Source organism: Rhamphochromis sp. 'chilingali', assembly GCF_963969265.1.
Source record: "Rhamphochromis sp. 'chilingali' genome assembly, chromosome: 1".
NCBI classification, from domain to species: domain Eukaryota; kingdom Metazoa; phylum Chordata; class Actinopteri; order Cichliformes; family Cichlidae; genus Rhamphochromis; species Rhamphochromis sp. 'chilingali'.
In genome coordinates this window covers 10261946-10288587 of record NC_137929.1, presented here as the reverse complement: position 1 = coordinate 10288587, position 26642 = coordinate 10261946, and the positions used below count along the sequence as shown (strand labels likewise).

Sequence of the window (26642 nt, the reverse complement as noted above, 5' to 3'; positions counted from 1 at the left end):
CACAACAAGAGAAAAAACTCTGAATGTTTCACATTAAAGTCGTACATTTCTCATAAAAACAGGACAAAGACTTGAAAAAGTCGTATTTTTCCTTCCAGGAACCACAAGGCTTCACTTTTAAAGGTGAAGTGTGAAAGAAATGGACATATTTGAAGTCCAACACCTTTTTCCAGTCACATTATTAAAGCAGACAAACTACAAGCTCATTTTCATTCCAACAAGTCATCTTCTGACCTGGACTAACAACACTGGTCTCTATGTGCAGCTGGCTGTGAGACCAGTGCTCAGGGAGCGTCTACAAAGTGCAACACTGAAAGAACATCACACACTCATTTGCTTCCAGCACTTTCACACAAACATCTACTGTCATTATTGTCACCAAACTCTGTGGATCCTTTATTGCAAATTCAAATGGGATCAAATGGTCAGACAAAACAGGGTTATGAGGAAATATGATGAAATGTTGTGTATTAGCAGCAAGTTGTCTGTGAAGGTTCTCAGTCATCCAGGTCATCGTAGTCAAAGGAGCTTGCAAAGAAAAGCGTCTGGACTTCTTTAAGTTACTTGAAGACGTTTCACCTCTCATCCGAGAAGCTTCTTCAGTTCTAAGGTCAAATGGTGGAGAGTCCCAGATATAAACCTAGTGGGAGTGATCCCCCACAGAGGGACAAAAGGACCCCCTGATGATCCTCTAATCGCCTGAGCCAAGGTGTGAAACTGGGTGTGGGCCCCAATCAGCCAGAGTTTCGGGTGGGTTCATTGTGAAACCTGGCCCCACCTTATCATGCGAATTCCTGAGATCAGATGGCCCAGGATGTGAGTGGGCGTTAAGGCGTCTGGGAAGGGATCTCAAAACTGGATTGTAGATGGCAGAGAGTTGGTGTCGTAAACCCCGCCTCTGTTCAAAGATGGTCGCTCACAGTGGACATAGATGGCTTCTTTCACTCCTCTTTCAAACCATCTGTCCTCTCTGTCCAAAATGTGAACATTGGCCTCCTCGAAAGAGTGTCCTTTATCCTTAAGATGCAGATGGACTGCTGAGTCTTGTCCTGTGGAGGTGGCTCTTCTGTGTTGTGCCATGCGCTTGTGAAGTGGCTGTTTGGTCTCTCCAATGCACTGTACAGCATACACCACATTGTTAAGCTTGTGTTTAGGAGTTTTGTCTTTCGGGTTAACCAGTTTCTGTCTGAGTGTGTTGCTTGGTCTGAAGTACACCGGGATGTCGTGCTTGGAGAAAACTCTCCTGAGTTTCTCTGATACACCGGCTACATAGGGGATGACAATGTTGTTGCGTCTGTCCTTCTTATCCTCCCTCGCTGGTGTCTGGTCTTCTTTTCTGTGCCTCTTTGCTGACTTTAAGAACGCCCATGTAGGATAGCCGCACGTTTTGAGTGCTTCCTTTACATGCGTGTGTTCCTTCTTTTTTCCTTCAGGCTTAGAGGGAACATGTTCTGCCCGGTGGTGTAGGGTCCTAATTACTCCAAGTTTGTGTTCCAGAGGGTGATGGGAGTCAAAGAGGAGGTACTGGTCCGTATGTGTGGGCTTCCGGTAAACTTCGATGTTGAGGTTGCCGTTCTCTTCAATGTGCACAGCGCAGTCCAGGAAAGGCAAACAGTTGTCCTTTGTGTCTTCCCTGGTGAACTTGATGTTTTTATCCACAGCGTTAATGTGCGCAGTGAAGGATTCCACTTCTTGTGTCTTGATTTTGACCCAGGTGTCGTCCACATATCTGTACCAGTGGCTGGGTACTCTTCCTTTGAAAGACCCAAGAGCCTTTCTTTCCACTTCCTCCATGTAAAGGTTGGCTACAATAGGTGACACGGGGGAGCCCATGGCACAGCCATGTTTTTGTCTGTAAAAGCCTTCGTTGTATTTGAAATATGTAGTGGTGAGGCAGAGGTCTAACAGGGTGCAAATCTGATCGGGTGTGAAGTTGGTCCTGTCCTCCAAGGAGCTGTCTTCTCGTAGTCGTTTTCTGACAGTCTCCACGGCCTCCGTGGTGGGTATGCAAGTGAAGAGAGAGACTACATCAAAGGACACCATGGTTTCATCTGGATCCAGGGTAAGTTTCTGGACCTTGTCGGTGAAGTCGGTGGAGTTCTTGATGTGGTGTGGGGTGTTCCCCACGAGAGGAGCAAGGATGGTAGCAAGGTGTTTAGCAATGTTATAAGTGGCTGAGTTTATGCTACTGACTATGGGTCTGAGTGGGACAGCTTCCTTGGGGATTTTAGGAAGTCCGTAGATGCAGGGTATGGCACCCCCTGGGTAAAGGCGGTGATATGTAAGGCGGTCAATAATTTTGTCCTTTTCAAAGTCTTGAAGGCAAGCTATAACTTTCTTTTTGTAGCTGCTTGTGGGGTCTTGCTTTAAGGTTTCGTAGGTATTGTTGTCACTGAGGAGAGTAGTGATCTTTGTATGGTAATCTGTAGTGTTTAGGACCACGGTGCATCTTCCCTTATCAGCTGGTAAAACAGTGATGTTGTGGTCTTTGCTCAGGGAAGCGACGGCCTTCTTTTCCTGTATTGTGAGGTTGGATGGAGGGACTTTGGCACTGGAGAGTGTGGCTGAGACTTTCATCCTGATTTGCTCTGCTTCTGTCTGTGATAATTTATTAATCCGTATGGCAGATTCTGTGGCTGTGATGAGGTCCACTATGGGCAACTGTTGTGGAGAAATGGCAAAATTGAGTCCTTTGGCTAATACTCTCTTTTCAGGTTCAGTGAGAATCCTGTCTGAAAAGTTCTTAACCCATTTCTCCTGACTGACTTCAGGTGTATTTTCTTCTCTGGGTTGTGTAGGTTCAGGATGAGGAGTGTGTGTTTTTGAAAGCAAGGTGTGAAATTTCCTGCGTTGTCTTTCTTTTCCTTTAGAGTGTTGGGCCCGCTGAGCCTTGTCCACAAACTTGTAAACCTCTTCTAAGATTGGAGAGGGTAGAAGGATTTCCAGTTCCTGCAGGGTCTGGCTGATCTTGATCTGGAGGGCATCTATGGTGAAATGGACCTGTCTTATCCTTTCACTTAAAAGGTGATTTTGTGCTCTCTGTAGAATCAAGTCTGCTCTGTATCCCCTGACAGTGGATCCAAGGCGCAGGCTCTTAGGAACAACTCTGCTTTGTCTACATCTTAGGTTGAAACGGAGATGGTTCCTATAATCCGCTAGTTTCCTTGATTCCCTTTCATACTCCCGCACCAGTTGAAGGGTGTTCCTCCCAAAATGTACGGCAATATGTCTGTGAAGGTTCTCAGTCATCCAGGTCATCGTAGTCAAAGGAGCTTGCAAAGAAAAGCGTCTGGACTTCTTTAAGTTACTTGAAGACGTTTCAACTCTCATCCGAGAAGCAGTGAGGACAGATGGTTTGAAAGAGGAATGAAAGAAGCCATCTATGTCCACTGTGAGCGACCATCTTTGAACAGAGGCGGGGGTTTACGACACCAACTCTCTGCCATCTACAATCCAGTTTTGAGATCCCTTCCCAGACGCCTTAACGCCCACTCACATCCTGGGACATCTGATCTCAGGAATTTGCATGATAAGGTGGGGCCAGGTTTCACAATGAACCCACCCGAAACTCTGGCTGATTGGGGCCCACACCCAGTTTCACACCTTGGCTCAGGCGATTAGAGGATCATCAGGGGGTCCTTTTGTCCCTCTGTGGGGGGTCACTCCCACTAGGTTTATATCTGGGACTCTCCACCATTTGACCTTAGAACTGAAGAAGCTTCTCGGATGAGAGGTGAAACGTCTTCAAGTAACTTAAAGAAGTCCAGACGCTTTTCTTTGCAAGCTCCTTTGACTTAGCAGCAAGTTATTGAATCATTTTCCTCAGAAACCAAACAAAATGATTGACAAACATGTTTTTACAAACTCAGTGTTGGACTTGGATCAGCAGGATAAGCTGATGTTTAAAGGCATTTGAGTCTCGCTGTATGAGAGTCCAGTCTATATTTATGGATGATGTTCTTTCAGTGTTGCACTTTGTAGACGCTCCCTGAACCTCACAGCCAGCTGCACATGGACCAGCTGACATTACCCAGCATTAGAGGCGGGTGTAAAAAAATGGATTTTCCTATTTAAATGGTTTTAATTTGAATAAAGCGATGTTGATTCATTCAATCCTGAATCGATTTTTAATATAAATGTATTTTGCCAGAATCTCAGGTTAAAGCTCCCAAAAGTATTTCAACAACAACCAAACAGACAAAACAGTAAATGAGAGCAGCTAAACACACAAAGATGGAAACACAGAGCGTGGATCGTTCACTCGACGGCACGTACACGGACACGCCGTCTGGGCTGAAAGTGGAAAGCTCACAGATCCTGAAACTGCAGGTTTCATCTGTCTCCAACCAAAACTGACTGAACCAGCAGCAGAAGAAGATCGCTTTACGTTTGATGAACATCGTCATGAATTCTCTCTGACTTTGACGTTTACTTCCTACACAGCTCTCTCTCTCTCAGTGTACTTCAAGAACAGTTTACCTTCAAAAATCTGTTTCCTGCATTATTCACTGCTTATTACGCACCAGTCTGCTGTTGTGTTCACTGCTGTCGGCCTCCGAAAACAAAGCCTCATTTCTGCTGTTCAATACTGAAGAAATTTAAACCTTTTAAAATGATGACAGATTACAAACTCTCAGCTGTGTCTGTAATCAAACCTCTGTAACTTTGCTTCACTTCAGCAGCATCAGCTCATGTTCACATGTTGATTCATGGTTTGCTTCAGTTTTTGATGGACTGCAGAATATTTTGAAGGTTATCTGCTATAAAAAGCCAGAACAGGAAAATCTGCTTCATGTGTTTCTGTTTGATCCTCAGTGACTTTGACACAAAGGCCTCTGCTGTGATGATCACACCTCTGATCAAGTCTCACAGTGTCAGCTTTGTTTTCATACATATGGATATGTGCTGATAAATGATCAGAATTATAATATTTCCCACTGTCTGCTGTGTGCCGTGACCTTTGACCTGCTAAAGACAGTCAGCTGTGGATTATTCATTGTTGTGTCTGATGCTTAGAACTGTGAGGAAGAACACTACACAGTTAATCAGGGTCCCCTCTCTCTGAATCAGGAAAGGTGGGCAGGCCGCGTGTGGGCCGCGGGCCATACGTTGAGTCTCACTGCTTGAAATGTGAACATTGTTCTGCTGCAGTCAATGGACTAAACCAGAGAAGAAGAAAACAGACTTTACCATGAAGATCCTCAGTGTGGATCAGTATAATATCAGCCTGATGTCTGCAGTTTAGTGTCAGCACAACTTTCACATCATATTCATCTCAGCACAACTAAAACATGCTGACTGACCTCAGAGTTTCAAGTCCACATCCTGGACTCTCCAGGAAACCACACAGATGCTTCACTCCTGAATCCTGCAGCTTGTTGTTCCAGCTCAGGTTCAGCTGTCTCAGATGGGAGGGGTTGGACTTCAGTGCTGCTGCCAGATAATCACAGCTGATCTTTGACAAACCACAGTCCATCAATCTGTGTAAAGAATGAAAGATGTAAGTTTATTAGACAAAGTGTGAGCTTGAAATCATTCAGTGTTTCATCATCTGTTCAGAGCTGAAGAAGGTTCAGAATGTAGAAGTTTAGAAAATGGAAACTCCAAACAGCTGAAGCCAACAGGACGCAGCTTCAAACAAACACAACAAGAGAAAAAACTCTGAATGTTTCACATTAAAGTCGTACATTTATCATAAAAACAGGACAAAGACTTGAAAAAGTCGTGTTTTTCCTTCCAGGAACCACAAGGCTTCACTTTTAAAGGTGAAGTGTGAAAGAAATGGACATATTTGAAGTCCAACACCTTTTTCCAGTCACATTATTAAAGCAGACAAACTACAAGCTCATTTTCATTCCAACAAGTCATCTTCTGACCTGGACTAAAAACACTGGTCTCTATGTGCAGCTGGCTGTGAGACCAGTGCTCAGGGAGCGTCTACAAAGTGCAACACTGAAAGAACATCACACACTCATTTGCTTCCATCATCCAACCTGAAGAGGAAACAGAGACGCCTCCCCTTCAAAGTAAAAGCTGCTCCTTTTGGACACAGTATCAGAGAAAGTCTACAGTATAACATAGAAAAGACAGAACAAAGTTTTGGTTGTTTTTAAATTTTGCAGAAATGAAACTACACTAAGCTCAATTATGTGACTGACATTTCATCCCATGTCAGTTTGGCCTCATCCTGGGCCGGATTATCCAGCACACACTCTGACCACAGTCCCAGGGGCCACGCACAGCTGGGCTCCATCCAAGAGACAGGAAACAAACCAACACAATAATAAAAAGCACCATGTGATCTTCTTACATCTTCAAGACAAACATAGTAAAAACATGAGCATATTTGTTTCCTGATAAAATGATGTGACAGGTAGAACAGAGTAAAGTGGTGGTGTTACAGCCTTTCTCCCCTCTGCTGCCGAGGCTGTTAGTCTCTCCCAAACTCAGCTACAGGACTTCCAAATGAATGAAAGCTGCAGAAGTGGCTTTACAAATGAAAGAGGAAGAGGAGAAGAAGAGGAGAGGGAGGCCACCCTGACCATCACTCCAGCTGAAAACATCACACTTCCATTAAAGTTGGTGAGGAAATGTTGAGCAGGATGAGCTGCTGGCTAATCTGGAGGCTGTAGCAGCAGCTCACAGTCACAGTGGATTTCCACTCATGAAAAAGCTCTGGCTGCTTCATTTCTCATCTCATATCAGAGACTTTAATGCTTCACTGAAGCTGTACTGTGATGCTTCCATATCCCAGTGAGACCTCCATAATGATTTCAGCTGTTCTGTACACACACTGTGTGCCCTGTATGGCTCAAAGTCTCTGCAGCCTGTTTTTATCTGCTATCATCAGATCTTCATCATCCTCATTCACATCCCTCACACACTCTACAGCCTCATCAGCACTGACTTCATCTTCACTGACTGATGGAGCACAACATGAACCTGTGGAGGCTGAAACACTGTCCTGTCAAACATCTCCCCGTCACCACTCCACTTCTGTCAGCCTTTAAATGAACCCTGCTCAACTCTGTCACTTCTGTTTGGAGCCAAAAGGAAAAACTGTTGTTCAGTCGTTTGGAAAGACAACATTTCTGAAAGCACGCAAACTTCTTCACATTTGTCTTCAGACACATCCTGAACATTTAGGAACTAAAGAAAGTTTCAAACATCAATCAAAGACCTGAAATATAGAAAAACAACAACAGTCAGTGAACTCACCTCAGAGTCTCCAATCGACAGTTTGGACTCTCCAGTCCAGCACACAGAAGCTTCACACCTGAATCCTGGAGGTTGTTGTTGTTACTCATGTCCAGCTCTGTCAGATGGGAGGGGTTGGACTTCAGAGCTGAGGCCACAACTTCACAGTGAGACTCTGAGAGTCGACACTCAGTCAGTCTGTGATGATAGAAAATATAAAACGTGTTATTATTAAAGCAGAAAATCTGCATTATAAACACAGACTGAATGTATATGAAGACAAAACAGAGTGAGGTCATAATCTGATGAATCTGCTCTTCACATCTGTGCTTCAGCTCCTCTTACTGTGTTTGACATGACACAACGATTGAGTCTCTCTCAGACCTGCAGACTTTTAATGAGAATCTTTGTTTGGCGTTAATCTGCAGATGAAGGAGGAAGATGGTGTCACATTTAGGCTTCCATAATGTCCACAGTCTGTCACTGAGATCTGATCCAGAGTCAGAGTGAAGACACACATTTGGACTGTTTCCTGTTTTGACTCCAGAACATTTTGAATGAGTTCAGCTCAGTGAAGAGTTCCAGCTGGAAAGATGATCTCTGTTTGCTACCTGCTGTCAGGTACGACTGTTCACGTCCACACGCAGGAAAAACCTGCTGACTGTTACCAAACGGAGCAGAAATCTCATCACTGGACAATAATGATGAATGAACTCAGAGCTGCTGATATCAGATCTGATTTCAGGGGAACTAAACACAGAAATGATTGGCTCATTTTAGCTTTCTGAGCCATTATCTGCTGCTGTGTCGCTAGTTGGCAGAAAATGATTTGTATTCCTGTTCAGGGCTTCAGTGTTTATGAGTCTAGATCCAGGTGACAGCAAGTCAAAATGATGTTACCTGTCTGTGTCCAGCAGCAGCCTGTATTCACTTTGAATATTGTTATAAGCTGACATGGATCAGTTTGTCTTTGATTGGTTTGTAAATGTCACTGTTTCCATTGGACCTGAGTGACGTACAAAGACAGAGAGGGAGAGAAAGGAGAGAGAGGATGGAGACAGCAAAGAGAGAGCAAACACAAACAGGTGAGAGTGGACAGGTGACCAAGGTCAGCAACCAATCAGAGAGCTTCTGTTTGACCCACAGTCACTGATGATGACTGCACATAACCAAGCAGTGTGTTACTCTGATATCAAATATGGATCCTGCTCTTATAATAATGATGATCAGATGATATTATTGTGTTATTTTGTAGCTGAATACGATGTTTGTGTGATTATCAGTGAAAGAAGCAGTGAGGAGGATGGAGAGAGAGAGAGGACAGAGGGTGAAGTTAGAAACACTAAAAGGATTTTTCATGGATTTCATGGATGATTTGAGTGATTTCCAGCAGGACACTTAAACATGTCAGTGGACGTCCTAAAGAACATATTCACTGATATGAAACGTGTCATTGAACAGGATTAATATCAGTGGAAACATGGTGGAAACAGCTGTGACTGCATGGATGTGACACACTTCAAATCTGTTCTCCACTCTTGGATTTGGGATCCATGGAGCTGCTGCTGAGTCTGTACAATAAAGGAATGGTGTGGAAGGTTGCAGCGTACGGACACAAACACTTTGTGGTTACAATCTGATTTTATTTTCAACATTAAACTACTAACCTACACTGATCAATGATGTTAATGATCACATCTGGACTCACCCAGCCTTTCTGCAGTTCCTCACAGCTGGAATCAGTCTCTGTCGTCCCCGCTCTGATGTTTTGTACTTCAGCAGGTCCAACTCATCCAGAACCTCCTCTGACATCTGCAGCATGAAGGCCAGAGCTGAGCACTGGATCTCAGAGAGTTTCTTCTCTGATCTGTTCTCTGACTTCAGGAACTCTTGGATCTCCTGAAATAATGAGAGATGGTTCATCTCCATCAGACAGTGGAAGATGTTGATGTTTCTTTCAGGAGAGATTTTATAACTGTTCATCTCCTTCAGGTTGTTGATGACTCTCTGGATGGTTCCTGGACTGATCTCTGTCTGACCCAGCAGACCTACTAAGAGTCTCTGGTTGGACTCCAGACAGAGGCCATGAAGGAAGCGAACAAACAGGTCCAGGTGGCCATTTTTACTCTGGAGGGATTTATACATATCTCGTTTAAGGAAATCATCCAGAGAGGACTCGTTGTATTTTTGTCCCAAAAAGTTCTTCAGCACCTTTGTCTTCCTGTTGGTGTGACAGTGGAACATGTAGACAGCAGCCAGAAACTCCTGAATGCTCAGATGAACAAAGCAGTAGACTGGTTTCTGGAAGATCACACACTCTCTTTTGAAGATCTCTGTACAAACTCCTGAGTACACCGAGGCCTCTGTCACATCCAGACCACACTGCTCCAGGTCTTCTTGGTAGAACATGATGTTTCCTTTCTCCAGATGTTCAAACGCCAGCCTCCCCAGCTTCAGAAGAACTTCCCTGTCAGCCTCCATCAGCTCCTGTGGACTCGTCTCGTGTCCCTCATGGTACTTGTTCTTCTTCCTCTTTGTCTGAACCAGCAGGAAGTGTGAGTACATGTCAGTCAGGGTCTTGGGCAGCTCTCCTCTCTGCTCTGTAGTCAACATGTGCTCCAGAACTGTAGCAGTGATCCAGCAGAAGACTGGGATACTACACATGATGTGGAGGCTCCTGGATGTCTTCATGTGGGAGATGATTCTGCTGGACAGCTCTTCATCACTGAATCTCCTCCTGAAGTACTCCTCCTTCTGGGCGTCAGTGAAGCCTCGTACTTCTGTTAGCCTGTCAACACATGTAGGAGGGATCTGATTGGCTGCTGCGGGTCGGGAAGTTATCCAGACGAGAGCCGAGGGAAGCAGATTCCCCTGGATGAGGTTTGTCAGCAGCTGGCTGACTGATGACTTCTGTGTGACATCAGACAGCAGCTTCCTGTTGGTGAAATCCAATGAAAGTCTGCTTTCATCCAGGCCGTCAAAGATGAACAAAAGCTGAGAGACAGCCAGCTTCTCTGCTGTGACCTTCTGCAATGTTGGATGGAAAACATGGAGCAGCTCCAGAAGACTGTACTGCTCATCTCTGATCAGGTTCAGCTCCCTGAATGAAAGCAGAACCACCACACTGACATGTTGGTTCTCCAAGCCCTCTGCCCAGTCCAGAGTGAACTTCTGCACTGAGAAGGTTTTTCCAACACCAGCCACGCCGTTGGTCAGAACCACTCTGATGGGTCTCTGTTGGTCAGGTAAGGCTTTAAAGATGTCCTGGCACCTGATTGGAGCGTCATGGAGGGCGTCCATCTTGGAAGCTGTCTCCAGCTGCCTCACCTCATGTTGGGTATGAACCTCTTCACTCTGTCCCTCTGTGATGTAGAGCTCAGTGTAGATCCCGTTGAGGAGGGTTCTACTTCCTGTTTCATCACTTCCTTCAGTCACACGTTCACATCTCCTCCTCAGACTGATCTTATGTTCATCTAAAACCTCCTGCAGACCAACATCTGCTGAAAGAAAGAAAAACAATGAGACTAAAGAGAAAGAAAACTCTTCAATGTCTGAACAACACAAGAAGTCCAGTTTTCAGAAATGAGTCCATCAGCAGACAGATGTTCAGTCTTACTTTGTACACAGCTGCTCTGACTGGCTGTCTGCAGTCCAGCTCTGCTTCTGGATCTTTCTCCACACTGTGCAGAAGCTCTGATGGTGACACAGAAAAGTCACAGTGGAGATACTTCTGTCCACCTTTGATTAGACTCATTATAAAAAGGAAAACAAAGTTTGAACACAGTCATGTTTCCAGTTCACTGACTTACATTTATTCCATGGACACTCACTCTAACCTGAACCACAGCTACAACCCAACATTGTTGAGGCCTCATCTCCTCCTTTCCTGACTGTAGAGGTTAAATATGCAACAACCAACAAATAAAAGAATTTGGTTCATTTCAAAGAAACTCACACGGTGACCAAGTAAAGTAACCGTAGTAAAGGAGACAACATCCCGTTGATGGTGGGATTATTTGAAAGATTTGCTTTAGTCACGTCACCAAATGCAGTTGAACCACCCGTGGATCCATGTTTGACCATTCTACCACTCTGAGCTCTGCTTTTTAATCATTTTATTATTATCATCATTCATTTATTCATTCTTTGGAGGGGGGCTATTTCCTAATGCCGCCCTAATAAGCTGATGTTCAAGGGGAAATATAACAGAAACTCTTTCAGTGTTATTCATTAATAAATTAACAGATAAACTGTGAAGAAGAAAAAAACTGCGATTTAAAGGAGAGAGTGAGAAACTTGATCATCCATCCTCATAATACATGTTTATCAGTATCTGCTGCGACCATACTGCAGTAATAACTACAAGTCTACATTTCTGTGACTGTTGATCAATCACAGCAGGAATCTGAGCTCATCTCTGCACACAGAGCAGCTTCAGCTCTGGGATAAACTGCTCGCTTCACGTCCTTCTCAGCTCACAGACACTCATCCTGATATTTTCCTTTAACATTTGATGGTATAATTCATCTGAGTTTACACTTTATCTGCATGAATACAGAAAAACAGACCCAAACACCAGAAACCATCAGTTTCACCATGTAGAATATATTGTTGTTTCCTTTTAATTCAGAGAAAAACTCTGATTTGGATTTTCTCTGTTCTCTTTGCCACAGCCCATCCCAGCAGCAGCTGAAGCAGCTGACTGTCACAACACTGAACAACACTTTAGGAGGAATTTCAGAGGTCAGTAAAGCTCCAGTTTCAACATCAGTTAATTAATCATAGTTCATCATAAATGTGAACCTGGCTGGCACACATGTTAATGTTAGCCATTTAAATATTAGCAGTTAGCTGAGGCCACAAGAAGAAGAGGCCCTAGAAGAACAATGGATGATAAGATTAGATTTTCAAGACTAGGCAGAGACGTGTTTTCCTTCACTGTCTCTTACAGAGGAGGGAGCAGATACCAGACGAGGTCACGGAGGTACGGGGAGGATTCGCAGCAGACAGCAAGACTGCCACGTCCATGCGAGAGAGCGATGGCGAGAGAGCGATAATCTCTGTTTTTGTCTCCCTATATAATGTTGTACAGCCCATGTGAGGGTTATCCTCTCTGTGAACCAGATGCTTGATTTCACACAGAGGTCCACCAACTGAATTTGATCAGTTATGGAATGATTTACCTCGACAGGCTCCTTCACTCGCTGCTTTTAAACCTCCTTTAAAACACACTTTTACTCCCTGACCTTTGACCCAGTGTGACATGTTGACTCACTACCTCAGACAGCTTAAAAATAGTCTTGTTGTTTTTTGGTGCTGCCTAAAAGAACCGTAAATATCTGTCCTATATACAGTTATATTCATATATTTTTGTACTACATCAGGAAACTCAAAAACATAGTTTGTAATATTTTAATCCTTATTTTTAAAACTGTTTTTGTCATTTTTCTTCTCCCATTGCATCAAAAATCATTATTTACACTGAATAAATGAGTCAGCAGCTCTCTTACATTGTTGCTGCAGGTTCATTACTGAAGTTTAGAGGTATTCCTTTGGACCAGTCACTCCTCACAGACACACAGCTGGATGCTGCAGATCCTGCTCCATCCTCTTCCTCCATCTTCTTGATGTCAGGGTGGAGTTAGTCTGAGAGGCAAACACACACACTCAGAGGTGCTGTTGTACTGGAAGCATCACACTGACGGGTTTCTAAAGTTCTCATTGATCATTTCATGGAGTTTCTGTGGTAAACACTGTCCTGTGACGTATGTGTTATGGTGAGGGTCATGAGGGCTAACCAGCCCCACTCCTTACTCCTCATATTTCAGCCTGAAGCACAATAACAGCCTAAACCTAACCAGGAGGCTGTAACCTCAAAGGGACTTCATGGTTAGAAATAAAGGTTCAATGAAATGAAGCAGATCATAAAAACATGAGTTCCAACTTTAAAAGAAGCATCCACACGATGACGGCACAGCAGAGGAGCACTTTCTCTAACACACTGATTCAGTTCCACTGACACAAGGACACACACAGGAAGGCACACACACACAAGCCTTTATAAGAAACAACACAATCATCTGCGCTTGACTTGTCAATCCAAGTCCTTAGCCCATGAGCCCGCGGTATCACACCACAGATATTCCCTTACTTTGAAAAAATAAAGCCAGTTTTCAGAACAGACCTGATGTTTATGCTACAGCCTGTTTACCAATATAATCAATATCAGATATCAGAGCAACAGAAACCTCGGTGATCAGGACGCTGGGACTGAGAACAGGAAGTGGCTCAAACGTCACAGTTTCATAACGTCACCCTGAACTCCACCCACGGAGTTTCTGTCGCCATTGTAGTTTTCCCGTGATAAAGGCGGGTCTTTCTGTGAATCTGCACGCTCATTGGCTAATAACTCGGGATTGACACATCGTTATCCAATGAGCGTGCGGGAACTTCCGACATAAAGTTGTTTCCTTTGAAAAACCAAAGTCTGATTATTTTTGCCTCCACTGACGGAGCCTGTTGTTCCCGCCACAGAGACACAGTAATGTCAGAGCGGTGTTAACACTCACCCTGCCTCAGCACAGCTCTCACTCTCCTCCTGCTCTCTCACACTAAACGGAGGCTCAGCTAAACTCACTTCCTCTCTACTTACAGGAAACCAGCGCTCAGAGGAGCCGACCGGCCTCACATTTCACCCACAGACACGAACAGCGTGGAATTATTTTATGTCATAAGAAGAAACATATTCATGTTAACACTCACCTGCCTCAGCTCCACCTTCCTCCTCCTCTCAACGGAGGCTCAATACTTTCACTTTCACTGCTGCTCCCTAAACACAGAGGATGCTGGGACTTGTAGTGTTTTTCCTTCCGGTACGGTCTTCCTCTTTGTCTGTTTGTGTTTGTGTTCAAGTTATTTTGATCATGTAAACATCAACAGAACACGTGAAGCCACACAGAGTTTGTATGTCGAGGTGGGTAGGAGGGTTTGGGGAGGGGTCAGAGGGAAGAGGTCTCTGCAGTTGCAGGATCTCTAACATTAGAATCTAAAAATGTGTCTCATATAGGTGTTATTTTGGTACTTTACACGTCACACAGTTTCAACAACTCCTTATATGGTACAAGTTCCTCTTTTCTGTCTGGCTTCCAGTATTTATTAATATGCTTGTATATTTCTACACTAACTTCCTGTTTTTCAGTCTGGCTGAGCACTTAGTTTGTGAGTCAAAAGTGGCCTTGCTTTACAAACCTTCATTATTAAAGTACATAAAACAATATAATCAGAAAATAAGCACTAAGAATATATTAATAACATGGCAGTTCTCCCCCTTTTCGTGTTTCCTAAGAAACACGACATAATTCCTGATTCATCCCATTAAGTTTACCTGCATGTTAAAAGGCTAAAATATAACAAAAGAGATTATGCTAAACAAAATGAAACCTTTCAATTGCCCAACTCTATCTGTCCCCTCAACGGGTTGTATGTTGTTGTATCCCCTTTTTTACCCAGAATCCCAATTTAAACCCACTTCTGACTTCCCTCAGTGCTCACTGTAAACTCCAAACAGATACAATTAGCTTTTCTGGTAAAAGGTCGTAGATTATTTTGTCAATCTTTGGAAAACATCCTCTATAGAGTTTCATCTTTAAAACTTAGTCCTGGTTTCTTCACCCGCTTTAACAGGTAGAGCATATCCGTCCTGAACACTGTGTTTGGGCAATTTACATAACATAGAAATCCTACAAATATTCCTAAAGTCCCTCTCATTACTCTTCATTACTTTTATGCTCACATTTAACCTGTGTCTAACAAGCTTTAAATTTCCTAAACAACACATTTTCTGGAACTATGGTTCTCTGTGCTCTGTGCTTCTTTTGGTTCCCCTTTCTCTGGTTGGTTCCGTTCGGTCTGGGGCTTCCAGGATTCTTGCCACCCCTGTAGTCGCTGTGGTCCTGAAATCTTCTCCTGTAAATGATCCTATTCTAAAAATCCTTCTATCCTTTATATTAACTTTACTTAATCTTTAATTAATCTTAATTTACTTGATCTCAATGTTCTTTATGTGTGTGAGCAACACTTTTAATTTTATTAAACACACCCAGGGTCAGATATACACCATCACCCTATCAGCATAAAAACAGACAGAGACGTTCCTCTTTCTGTCACATTCTTCCATACATGGCAATTTGTTTCACCTTCCAGATGATTCCTGGGGACTTACAATTTCTTGACTCTTCTTCTGTCACTTGTTACTAGGCAGCTCAAATGCAGTTAGAAGCAAAATGAATTCCAGGCCCTCGGCCTGGCCTATGTTTAAATCTTTTGTGTTTGTAAGCATGTATGCGGTTTAACCTTCTGCTGCTCCAAGTCACTTACACAGTAGATCATCGGGACATCGCGCCCAACGAAGCTTAAGACCTTGAATAGACTGAGCATCAACTCTTTCATGAGCACAATATGCAATGTGTGTATGCAATGATTATAGCTGCACCTTTAATAAAAGTTTTAGTCTAATGCCAGTAGCTTTAATAAACATTTTAATGCAGTGTTAATGATGAAGGCTATATTGTAGCAGTAAAGTATTTTCTTTATTCCCACATTCCCTCTCTTGACCTTTCAAAAAGAAAGGTCACCACACTTCGTGTTGTGTCACTCCTCGGCCCATTCGGCCGCTTCTAAGTCCATCAATGGCATCATGGCCACCAGAACCACCGTTCCAGGGTCCACTGCCCTCGTTATTACATTTTCCAGCAGTCCTGTGGCACAAGGAATGAGACAACAACCGCAGGTGACCAGTATCGCTAAAAAGTGGCAGTAGAAAACATTGCAGACATGAAAAACCCCTCCATTTCCCAAACACTGAGGTCATCCAGCTGTCCAGCGGATTGTCAATTCCCGAGTGCTCATGCATGGTTTTAGACAGAGTTTTCAGCCCCTCCAGAGCTCGGGTTACTGAGCCATCTGGAGCAGTGTTGTTGGGGATAAAGGTACAACACACTGCTACAAACATGGCACCACACGCCCCCTTTCTTTCACGCCAACAACATGTCTAGGGCCATTCGATTTTGCACTCCCATCAGTGAGGTCGAACCCAACTGTTCTGTGAACCCCTCCATGGCATCTCTGGTCAGGTTAGAGAGGCTCAGCACATTATAATGAACATAGTTTATGCGATCAACATTCTTATTTGGAGTTATCCATATGAACATATGTTCAAATCCTGAAGCTAGTTGGTCCACTAGTTTATACTCATCTGGAACTCCCCTGGGCACTCCTATTGAGTCAATCCAGGTAGGCGAGTTCATTCTAGGGTCATAAGCATGTATCCCCTGTGTCCCTCTCTTTGCCAAAATGTGTCTCTTACATCTGGCCACCAATGTGCGTGTGTCGCGTTGTGGTATGGCTTTTACTTTGTTCCCAATTAGCATGAGTGGAGCTCCGAGTCGCACCATTGCGCACGTCCCTTCACTTCCCATATGTGCACGAACCAAAAGGGTGTTACGTCCACAATAATAATAGAGCCCACTTCTTGCCCATGTTCCAATTAAAGTGTTCGTTTGGCTTACATTGTTTGTGGTTCTCCCTGTGAGTGTGACAGAGCACCAACTTGGGTCAATCTCTCCCAACTTGTACTTTACCGTATCCGTTGAGAATTTAAAGCATGTGTAGTTGTTTCGTTTGGGCATGAATGGTCCTACTTGTGTTTGCTTGTGAATTAGGGGAAATAAGCTGGACAAGATAGTGCAGTTGCCAGTGCTCACCGCTTCTCTAGTCATCTGCAACATGCAGTCATAGCCCCACTTGTCCTCTGGATACAGTGGTGCGGGCTCCGTGAACAAACGTGGTCTAGCTGAAGCACAGGCAACACAATCAGATACATGTTGTTCTTTAGCATTTTGAGCCACCCAGTCCAGCCAGAGGTTACTGTCACTGAAGCCGGTGACACGCTCAATCAGGACCTCAGTCCTAGTGTAATCCACCGTCAGGACTGGTCTCCCATTTGTTTCCTGCTCCTCTTAATGTAATGGTACATTTTATTTTACTTTATCAGACTTACCCAAAATATATATGCTGTCGTTACTTTGCTCCTGTCTCCCTCCAGTACCAGCTATTTTAATAATTTACTGTTTTAAAGGGAAAAAACCTTGGTCACTTGGACAAGTCTTTGTTATTCTATAACTGCATTTTTATATGAAAAGTCTAGCGATCCCCTATTTGACTCATAAATATTACTTTGGTTGTAATTATTTTCCTCTATCAAATTTAATTGACTTCTACAGTGGCCTGCTTTTGTTAATAGTAACATGAGTAACATCCAACATTTTCTCCCCTTTAGCATTTGGTATTTCCCCACTATATAATGTACTACCATAATCTACACCCAGTCAATAAAACAGAATTTTCTCAAAGCAAACATCAGCAACCCAAAATCAGCAGCCCCAGAATTAAGACTTGCGCTCCTCCTGCTCATGGCAAAAGCAAAGCAAAGCAAAGCAAAGCAAAGCATCCCCTTTGTCTTGCCAGCGTGGTGAATTGTTTGTCAGCATTTATTCATCCTACCCTTGGTCCAGTCTTTATCTCAGTGCCCAGTCAGTCCAACCTTTAGTCCACATCGTCAGTCCAGTCACACACATTCACACCAGATATTGCTGATAATGGAGACTCCTGCGCAAATAATCAGATTCTCCACCCTCAGCAACGTGAGCTCATTCATTTGTTTTATTTTGTTTTGTTTTTTGTTTTTTAGGAAAAGAGTTCTTTATGCTCTTGGACTGGATTGACTCGCTGCAATCATTTTAGACAGGGACTTACAACCTGATCAGGTCCCCACAGGTCGGCTTTTCCTCAGCCAGTTGTAATCTGGAAAAGCTCACCTTATATTTGTTCTCCCGAAAATTTTTACAGCGCTGTTAATTCAATCTTTCAGGCCTGCTTAGAACAAAACCGAGAAAAAGAGAGCTGATTATTAGCTCATCAGAGCACACAACATCATCACCTGACAGGGTTTCTCTAAGTGCACTGTTACCATGTTAAAGGGCCCAGTTCTAACCATGTCCATGTTTAATAAAACTCCCTCTATTAAAATAAGAAAACAACCCAAACCTAACCGACAGAATCAACCCATCACTAAAACAACAACCACAAAAATCTTAATACCAGACACGTTTTGTTTATTAATCTATCAATATGTTATGGGGATTAGAACTTCAGTGAACTTTGTTCACTTCCTGCCAGACACAGACACACTCTCTTCTCTCAGACTTCCTTTTTTCACGCACTCTGCTATGAACCCACGATCTTCACCCCAGTAGTGTTATTATTACTTATTTGTTATTTTGTACAAATCACACAGAATCACTCAGATGCAGTACCCACAACGTTCACACACTTAGAATCACACACTTGTGATAAACTATTTTCATCAAACATGCTGTTTAGAATCAGAAAGAGGAAGTAGACCGCACCCTGTTAAGTGCGTATACGACCTCAAACTGAAAGAAAAACAATTAAAACCTCTAATCAATTCTCACATTACACACCAAAATCAAAAAATAAGTCACACCAACATTTATTACTGAAATTCTTGCCTATACTTGCTATTTAAATAGAGATATTTGTCTTTAATGCCTCAGGGTTTAGGCCCGACACAATATATGCAGTATGCACTATTCATCCACTATAGACCAAAAAATAAATCAATTCATCAAAATTCACTAAAAGAAACCCAAACTTTATTTATTATGTTCTAATATAAATAAGCCAGCGTCTAAAAACCCACAAATTCAGCGATGTTCACAGCAATATATTTATAGAATCACCAATGATTAAAAGGATTTCACAACATGCACACTTTCATTTCAACACACACTCTCAGCATCCTTCCAGCCTTAAATCACTGTTAAATTGCAAAGTCTTTAAATGTAAAAATGTTTATTTTATATTACAAAGACGTCTTATAATCATAACAACAAACACAGGGATCCCTGACATACTCAACACAAAATCCTACTCAATTTTGACAAATTTTAGCAGCGTCCACTTGGAATCTGACCCGCTCTACGGCAGCGTCTTTCACCAGAGTCTGACCTACTTTATGAAGCGTCCACCACTAGGGTCTGACCTTCTTTATGACCAATTTGCCAGTATCAGTCCCGGACTGTGGCCCGATTTCTAAAACTCTAAGTCAATTTAAAAGCGTCAACCAACCCAAACTTTACCCATAGGTATAAGTCAAGGTTCCACGCCCGAAACCCGGTTTCTCTCAGTCAAACAAGTGCATTAAATCATCCCGGACGACAAGAAATGGTCCTGTGACCACTAGCTATTAACGAATGCCCCCAGTTTTCGCGGTGGCTAACCGAACTAACCCTCCCCCGGAGGACTCTGACCCGCGTCCAGGCACAGAGTTGAAGCGTAACCTTCTGAGCAAATGCACTTCTTAGGGATCCCCGCCCCATTCTAAACAATTCAATCTCTTTGAAAACACCACACAAAACCACACAAGCAATTTTATTGATGTCCAAGCCCGGCTTTATACTCAATAGGGACAAACCAATGACCAATTCCCTATTGTCCTATATTCTCTTAAACACACATTGTTTCTTTTTCTCTTTTACCATGAAATACCATATTACCTTTAACTCAGTACTGTCATTCTCAAAGTTTCATTATCATTACCTCAAAGCTTTACTTTATTCTAAAGAATTTAGTTCTACCACTACTGAGCCAATTTAATAGTTAAGATCGTCAACTCAGCGAACAGATAATTTAGAATTCATCCAATATGCACAAATTTGCTTTTTCTTTGAACAGGTTTGTGCCTACTTTTAAATCTTTTTAGACCGGTCTCCTGTTCGCCTCATATCAGATCCAACCTTCGGCCACATTTGTTCTCTCTGTTGCAAAGGGAACCGGGCGGGAAACACCAAATATTAAAACCAGATTCTTTGATCCCCATGATAGAACAGAGAAAACCTGACTCATAGTGGTCAAAACATTTATAATTCTTTTTATTCAATCATCCTCTGGAAGAGAGAGCCCTGCACAGCCCAACAGCAGTTGCAGGATCTCTAACATTAGAATCTAAAAATGTGTCTCATATAGGTGTTATTTTGGTACTTTGCACATCACACAGTTTCAACAACTCCTTATACAGTACAAGTTCCTCTTTTCTGTCTGGCTTCCTGTATTTATTAATATGCTTGTATAGCTCTACACTAACTTCCTGTTTTTCAGTCTGGGTGAGCACTTAGTTTGTGAGTCAAAAGTGGCCTTGCTTTACAAACCTTCATTATTAAAGTACATAAAAAAATATGATCAGGAGTTGTTTTGATGGAAACTGTGTGTGTCTGTGTGTGACCTATAGCAGAACTATGTATGCGTATTTTGCCTGGCAATGCTTTTAGTACTGGGGTACGTGCTCGTGGCTGCAGTTCTCCGTTTCCGGAAATGTAAAAATAAAATCATTTTTTGAGCTTTGACCACTCTGAGTCAGAAGTCTTTCTCTGTCGCCAAAAGAATTCAAAAGAACAGAATTTAATAATTGGTGCCGTGACCTGGATTCTTTTGTGGCTGAGAGGACAAATTCGTCTTATGGTGCGATCTGATATGAGGTGAACAGGAGACTGGTCTAAAAAGATTTAAAGGTAGGCACAGCCTGTTCAAAGAAAAAAGCCAATTGTGCACATTGGATGAATTCTAAATTATCTGTTCGCTGAGCTGATGATGTTCACCATTAAATTGGCTCAGTAGTGGTGAAATTAAAGTCAATTATAAAATCTGTTAAGTAGATTTCGGGTGACATGTCCATGGTGATTTTGGGTAATTTGTGATAAATAAAAAGTAAAGTCTGGGGAATATTTGATGAAAGCTTATTGTTGTTAATGCTGGGGTGAATTTTAAAGTTGATGTGACGTGTGCTTAAAGTTGATGTGTTATGTGTGTCAATTGTGTTACATCAGCCAAGAAAAGAGATTAGATTAGGACATTCGGTTAAGGGATTTAATTCCCAAATTGATTATAGGGTTGGACCCGAGCATCAGATAAATAAACTGGCGGTGACAGTCCACAGTGGTGCTTCTAAATGTATTTAAATTGATCTAGGACTGGGGTTGGACTCCTAGGAGCGCAGTGTTCAGCGTGTGACAACGACTCCTGATCGTGGACGTGCAGTCAGGCTTGGCGATGTCCAGTTAGCCCGGGTGGTTCCCATGGGGATTCGAACTCCCGTTAATAACCAAGTGGTCGAGGATCACTTCTTTCCTGCGCTGTTTGAGTGAAGAGCTTGGCTCAGGCGTGAGCATTTCAATGCGGGTGACAGGTAAAGCTTTAAGTAAAGCTTCAGGCACCAGTTAAATACTGAGACGCTGGTTAAGTGGAGTTTCCGGTCAAGCTGCGGGGAGCACTTTTAAATTAATATAGGGCCTAGAAATTTGACCATTATCGGTGACGGCGTTCCCGAAGCGGGTTGATTGACCAGCAAGGTTGGACCTGGGCTTAGAGGCTTTTAAATTTGTCGAAATTATGTAAGAAAGGTCTGGTATCAGTAGAAGGGGCATAAGGGTTGGACCCGGGCGTTGGGCGCCAGAAAACCCCTGTAGGGATCATGGTGTTTGTGTCTGTGTGTACTTGGGTTGTCTGATTATTGTGTATTGTACAAGTGTGCAAGAATTCTGCTAACCACGCTGAGGATTTTGATGGATGTCGTTTGGTTAATGTTTGCAAATGGAAAGAGCTTAGTACGTGTGTGTGTGTGTGTGTGTGTGTGTGTGTGTGTGTGTGTGTGTGTGTGTGTGCTGAGGGTGCATTCTTTTATATTAAAATTAGTAGAGTTACAGAGGGTATATAGAGTGTGAACATAAAATAAGAGCTCGATTAGGCTGTAGAAACGGATGAAAATCCAGTAAAGTGAAGAGTGTGTGTGTGTGTGTGTGTGTGTGTGTGTGTGTGTGTGTGTGTGTGTGTGTGTGTGTGTCTGGCAGGAAGTGAAGCAGGAAGTCTGAATATAGCTTGTGAGCTTGTGAGAGACGTTTCAAATTGAAAACAGAGGAATTAGACAATGAAAGTGCTAAGTAATAGTAATGAAAATGATATTAAATAAATGTCTTAGTGTGTTAATACAGGTGCCCACGGACTTGCTCAACCTCCTGGAAGAATACAGCAGAAAAATGATAGATTAACAGAATTGGGACGAAAACAGGCTTTGGTTTAAAATTTCACAGCTTCACCTCTCATCCTGTCCTTATCCTCAGAAGAAGCTTAAAGGGCAGTTAATCTCCTGATGAAGAGAGAAGACAGGCAGAACAACACCGTGGACTTGAAGAATTAACAGCAGGCAAAAAGACACTGAAGGGTCCAGCAGCATGTTGATGGAAACATGCGCTCTGAATTACAAGCTGGAAAGTGTACCAGTGACATGACTGTGTGAAACCACTGGATGGGACTGTCTGAGTTCATATTTGACATGCTGGGAGTTAAGCGCCAAGAAAAGACTGAAAAGAGGAACAGAGAAGAAGAAACAGCTGATTTGGGCCTGTGTTTGATTTGGGAGGCCACACAGGAAGTTGAGAGAAGAGGGGACGAGGACCGGTGAGAGGTGAAGGCTGGACGTGTTAAAGTGACAGCACAGGAAAATTGGGTTGAACACTGAGGCTGAATTTGTGGGGTTTAGAAACATCCAGAGCATCACAACAGAAAGGTAAAGAAAAAAAAAAGAGAGAGATAAAGAAATAAATAAACTAATAATACATAAATGAATAGAAAAATAGAAAACACACATGTAGAAATTGTCACATGTGAAATTATTTTTGGAGAGAATCAGAAGTGAGACAGTTTGAATCCACAGTTCAGCGCAATGATGCAGGAATTAAATCTGATTATAAAAACACATCGAGGCAACGAAGACCAGCTTACACTCAATATTAATATGAATACACAACATACACGCAATGAAGACACGCTTACACTCATGAATGTGAATACATGACATAAATGCTAAATGGTGTAGATTTAACACACTTAAAGGCTGAAGCTGAGGAATAACTCAGGAAGCTGCAGGACAATAGAGTGACTGTTGTGAAGAGGAAAAAGAGACTGGGAGGACCAACCAGTGATTAGAAGCTTAGAGCAGGTTTAAAATAGTGAGTTAGAAGTGGTTTCCAGCTGATTGAGCAAAAGAAGTGACGACTGTAGAAATAAAAATAAAATAATAATAATTGAATTATGCAGCAATGTTTGAATATGCATTTCTGTTGTCAGGGCAACTTCTCGAGATGTGACTCAATATGCAAATCAGTTGAATGAGTGGGGACAGAAAAAAAAGAAAAAAGAAAAACTCAAGTTTCCTGTCTGAGACATGAGTGAAGTTTGCATTGAGAGAAATATATCTGTGACTGTGTGAGAAGAATTGTTTGGTAAAATATATGATAGCAGCCGCAGGACAATTAAATAAAGTCTGTCGTGCAGATTTGGAGAAGAAGTTTATAATTTAGTGATGACACATTGTTATAAAGTGTTTAGAAAGGGCTTAATGGGAATATTACTGCTGGGCAAACTGTGCGGCTTTAACAAGATTTTCTGTGTATTTAGCAGGTGAAACTCTGTCAGCTGACTTCAGACTGTCAGGAAGCTGAAGAACCTGAGGCCAACCACTGAAATATGATGTGGGCAAAATGAACAGAGGGAGTGATTTTAAGTCTGATTTCAGACTATGTAAGTATTAGTTAAGCCAAGAGTCGGCAAAAGCTTTATGGCCCGGAAAGTTCTAATTCCCACAACATATTGTTGGATTAGTAAGCAAAACTTTTCTGTGATGAAGATTTTTGGGGTTGTTGTTTTAGTGATGGGTTAATTCTGTCAGTTAGGTTTGGCTTGTTTTCTTATTTCAATAGAGGGAGTTTTACTAAACATGGACATGTCGAGGAGCGGCTCATTATTTCTGTAACAGTGCACTTAGAGAAAACTGTCAGGTGTCGCCCCCTTTGGTGATGATGTTTTGTGCTCTGATGAGCTAATAATCAGCTCTCTTTTTCTCCTTTTTTGTTCTAAGCAGGCCTGCAAGGTTGAATTAACAGCGCTGTTAAACAATTTGTGAGAGCAAATATAAGGTGAGCTTTTCCAGATTACAATGGGCTGAGGAAAAGGTCACCTGTGGGAACCTGCGAGTTCCTGTCTAAAAGGATTGCAGCGAGTCAATCCAGTCCAAGATCATAAAGAACTCTTTTTCTAAAAACAAAAGAAACAACAAATAAATGAGCTCATATTGATGAGGGTGGAGAATCTGATGCTTTGCGCGTGAGGCTCCACTATCAGCAAGATCTAGTGTGAATGCGTGTGCATGATGTGTGTGACTGGACTGTGACTGGACTGACCATGTGGACTAAAGTGTTGACTGACTTGACACTGAGACAAAGACTGGACCAACGTTAGGATGAGTAGATGCTGACAAACAATTCACGACGCCGGTAAGAAAAGGGTGGATGCTTTGCTTTGCTTTTGGCAGGAGCAGGAGCACAAGAGAGAGAGGGAGACTGAAAGGTTCACATGAGGGTGTGGAGCTGCAGACTCCACCCTTGGGCGGCTAATTTTGGGTTGCTGATGTTTGCTTTAAGAAAATGTTGTTTTATTGACTGGGTTTAGATGATGGTGTCACATTATATTGTTGGGAAAATGCCAAATGCTAAAGGGGAGAAAATGTTTGATGTTACTGATGTTACCATTAACCAAAGCAGGCCACTGTAGAAGTCAATGACATTTTATAGAAGGAAAATAGAACCAAAGCCAAATGTAGGAGTTATATAGGGGATTGGTGGACTTGTCACATTCCAAATCCAGTTATGGAATAACAAACACTGGTCCAAGGGAAAGGGCATGTGATACGAGGTGGTGCTGGAGGAAAACGAGCAAAGTAAAGACAGCAAGCCTATTTTGGTTCGATTTGATAAAGTCAAATTAAAAGAAGTACCATGACACTCAGAGGATCAACGTGAAACTAAAACATACGCAAATTTTATATGAAGCACATGACTGATAACTGTTGTGTTTTAAGTTTAGCTTCTTATAGCACAGAGTGGATCACAGTGAGGGAAGGACAGGGGGGGACTGAGTTTTAAATGTGAAGTTGATGCTAATATACAGGTTTTGTTTCTAGGTCGTTCTGGGGATGCAGGCTCTGGATGGAGCCAGGAGCTGAAAAGATCGAACATGATAATTAAACTGATTTTATTATTTAAACACAGGTTTGCAGGCCCGGAGCAAATATACTCGAGAGGAGAATCGCTGAGGTTTTCTGAGCAATGACAGGATGAACCTTTTTCTTTTCATTTTCTAGTTGTGCTTTTGTTTGACACATGAAGATGTGTCAAAAGGGGGAGTTTTAGGTCTAATTTGAAACAATGGATTATATGATCAGTGTGTGACTTTTTGTGTGTTTGATCATTTAGCTACGGTAAAATTTAGGCACAAGTAATTGCTTTTATGCTTAAGCTTAACTGATTGAAAATGTTTGTTTTCTTTATGATTTCTTTTACTAGAATAAGCGCTTATAATCATTTTTCATACACACATTGCAATTGCACTGATAGGAGTTGCCACTCACTCTTGTGAAGGTCATAAGCTTCGTTCAGCGTGACTGTCTGGATTGAAATATGGTAGGAAAAGGACTCAGAGTGCTTAGGGGTGAATGCAAACACGCTTACACACAGAAATAATAATTAGGCTAATCCTTTTGATTAGAGAGTCCCGAATGTGATGTTTTGAACCAACTTTGAATAATCAAGAGAAGAATTGATGAACATATTAGATTATTGAGGCGTAGCAGAGAGAGGTGTTTTCCTTTTCTGTCCTTTACAGGAGAAGATTCCAGAACCACAGCAAAACCACGAAGGGGTTGGTGAGAATCCAGGACCCAAGAGGAGGGGCACCCAAAAGAAGCACAGAGCAGAGAAACCTCTCAGAAAATGTGTTGTTCAGATTGGAAAGAATATTAAAAGCTTGTTAGACAGAGGCTATAATGTGAGCACAAAGTAATGAAGGGTAATGGGAGGATTAGCTTTAGTAATAGTTTGTATGATTTTTATGTCAATCGCCCAAACACAGTGTTCAGACTGGATATGCTCCACCCGTTAAAGGGGGCGAAGGGACAAATGAAGTGAACTGTAAGTGTGTGCTTAGAAACCAGGAGGAAATGTTTAAAAGAGGAAACGTTTCACTGAGTAGAGATCGTTTCCATAGACTGACAAAAGTAATGTTGGACCTTTTTACCAGGACAAAGTTAATTATATCTGTTTTTAGTTCACAGTAGTTATTGAGGGAGTCAGTTCATTAGGTTAACTCATGAAATGAGTTCAAAAGGGGGAGACTGTTACGAAATAAATATATATTCTTAGTGCTTATTTTCTGATTGGATTGTTTTTTGTACTTTGTAATAAAGTCTGTGACAGGTCGCC

At 42.3% G+C, this 26642-nt stretch overlaps 1 protein-coding gene across 1 annotated transcript in view; it reads right to left on the bottom strand.

Annotated features, from left to right (window-relative positions):
• Nucleotides 1–26642, bottom strand: part of LOC308403419 (NACHT, LRR and PYD domains-containing protein 12-like) — a 420441-nt gene that overhangs the window by 3711 nt on the left and 390088 nt on the right. The window contains exon 11 of the mRNA XM_080892815.1: nucleotides 5304–5480. Within this exon, the coding sequence (XP_080748941.1) occupies nucleotides 5304–5480 (177 nt within the window). The remainder of the gene's footprint in view (nucleotides 1–5303; nucleotides 5481–26642) is intronic.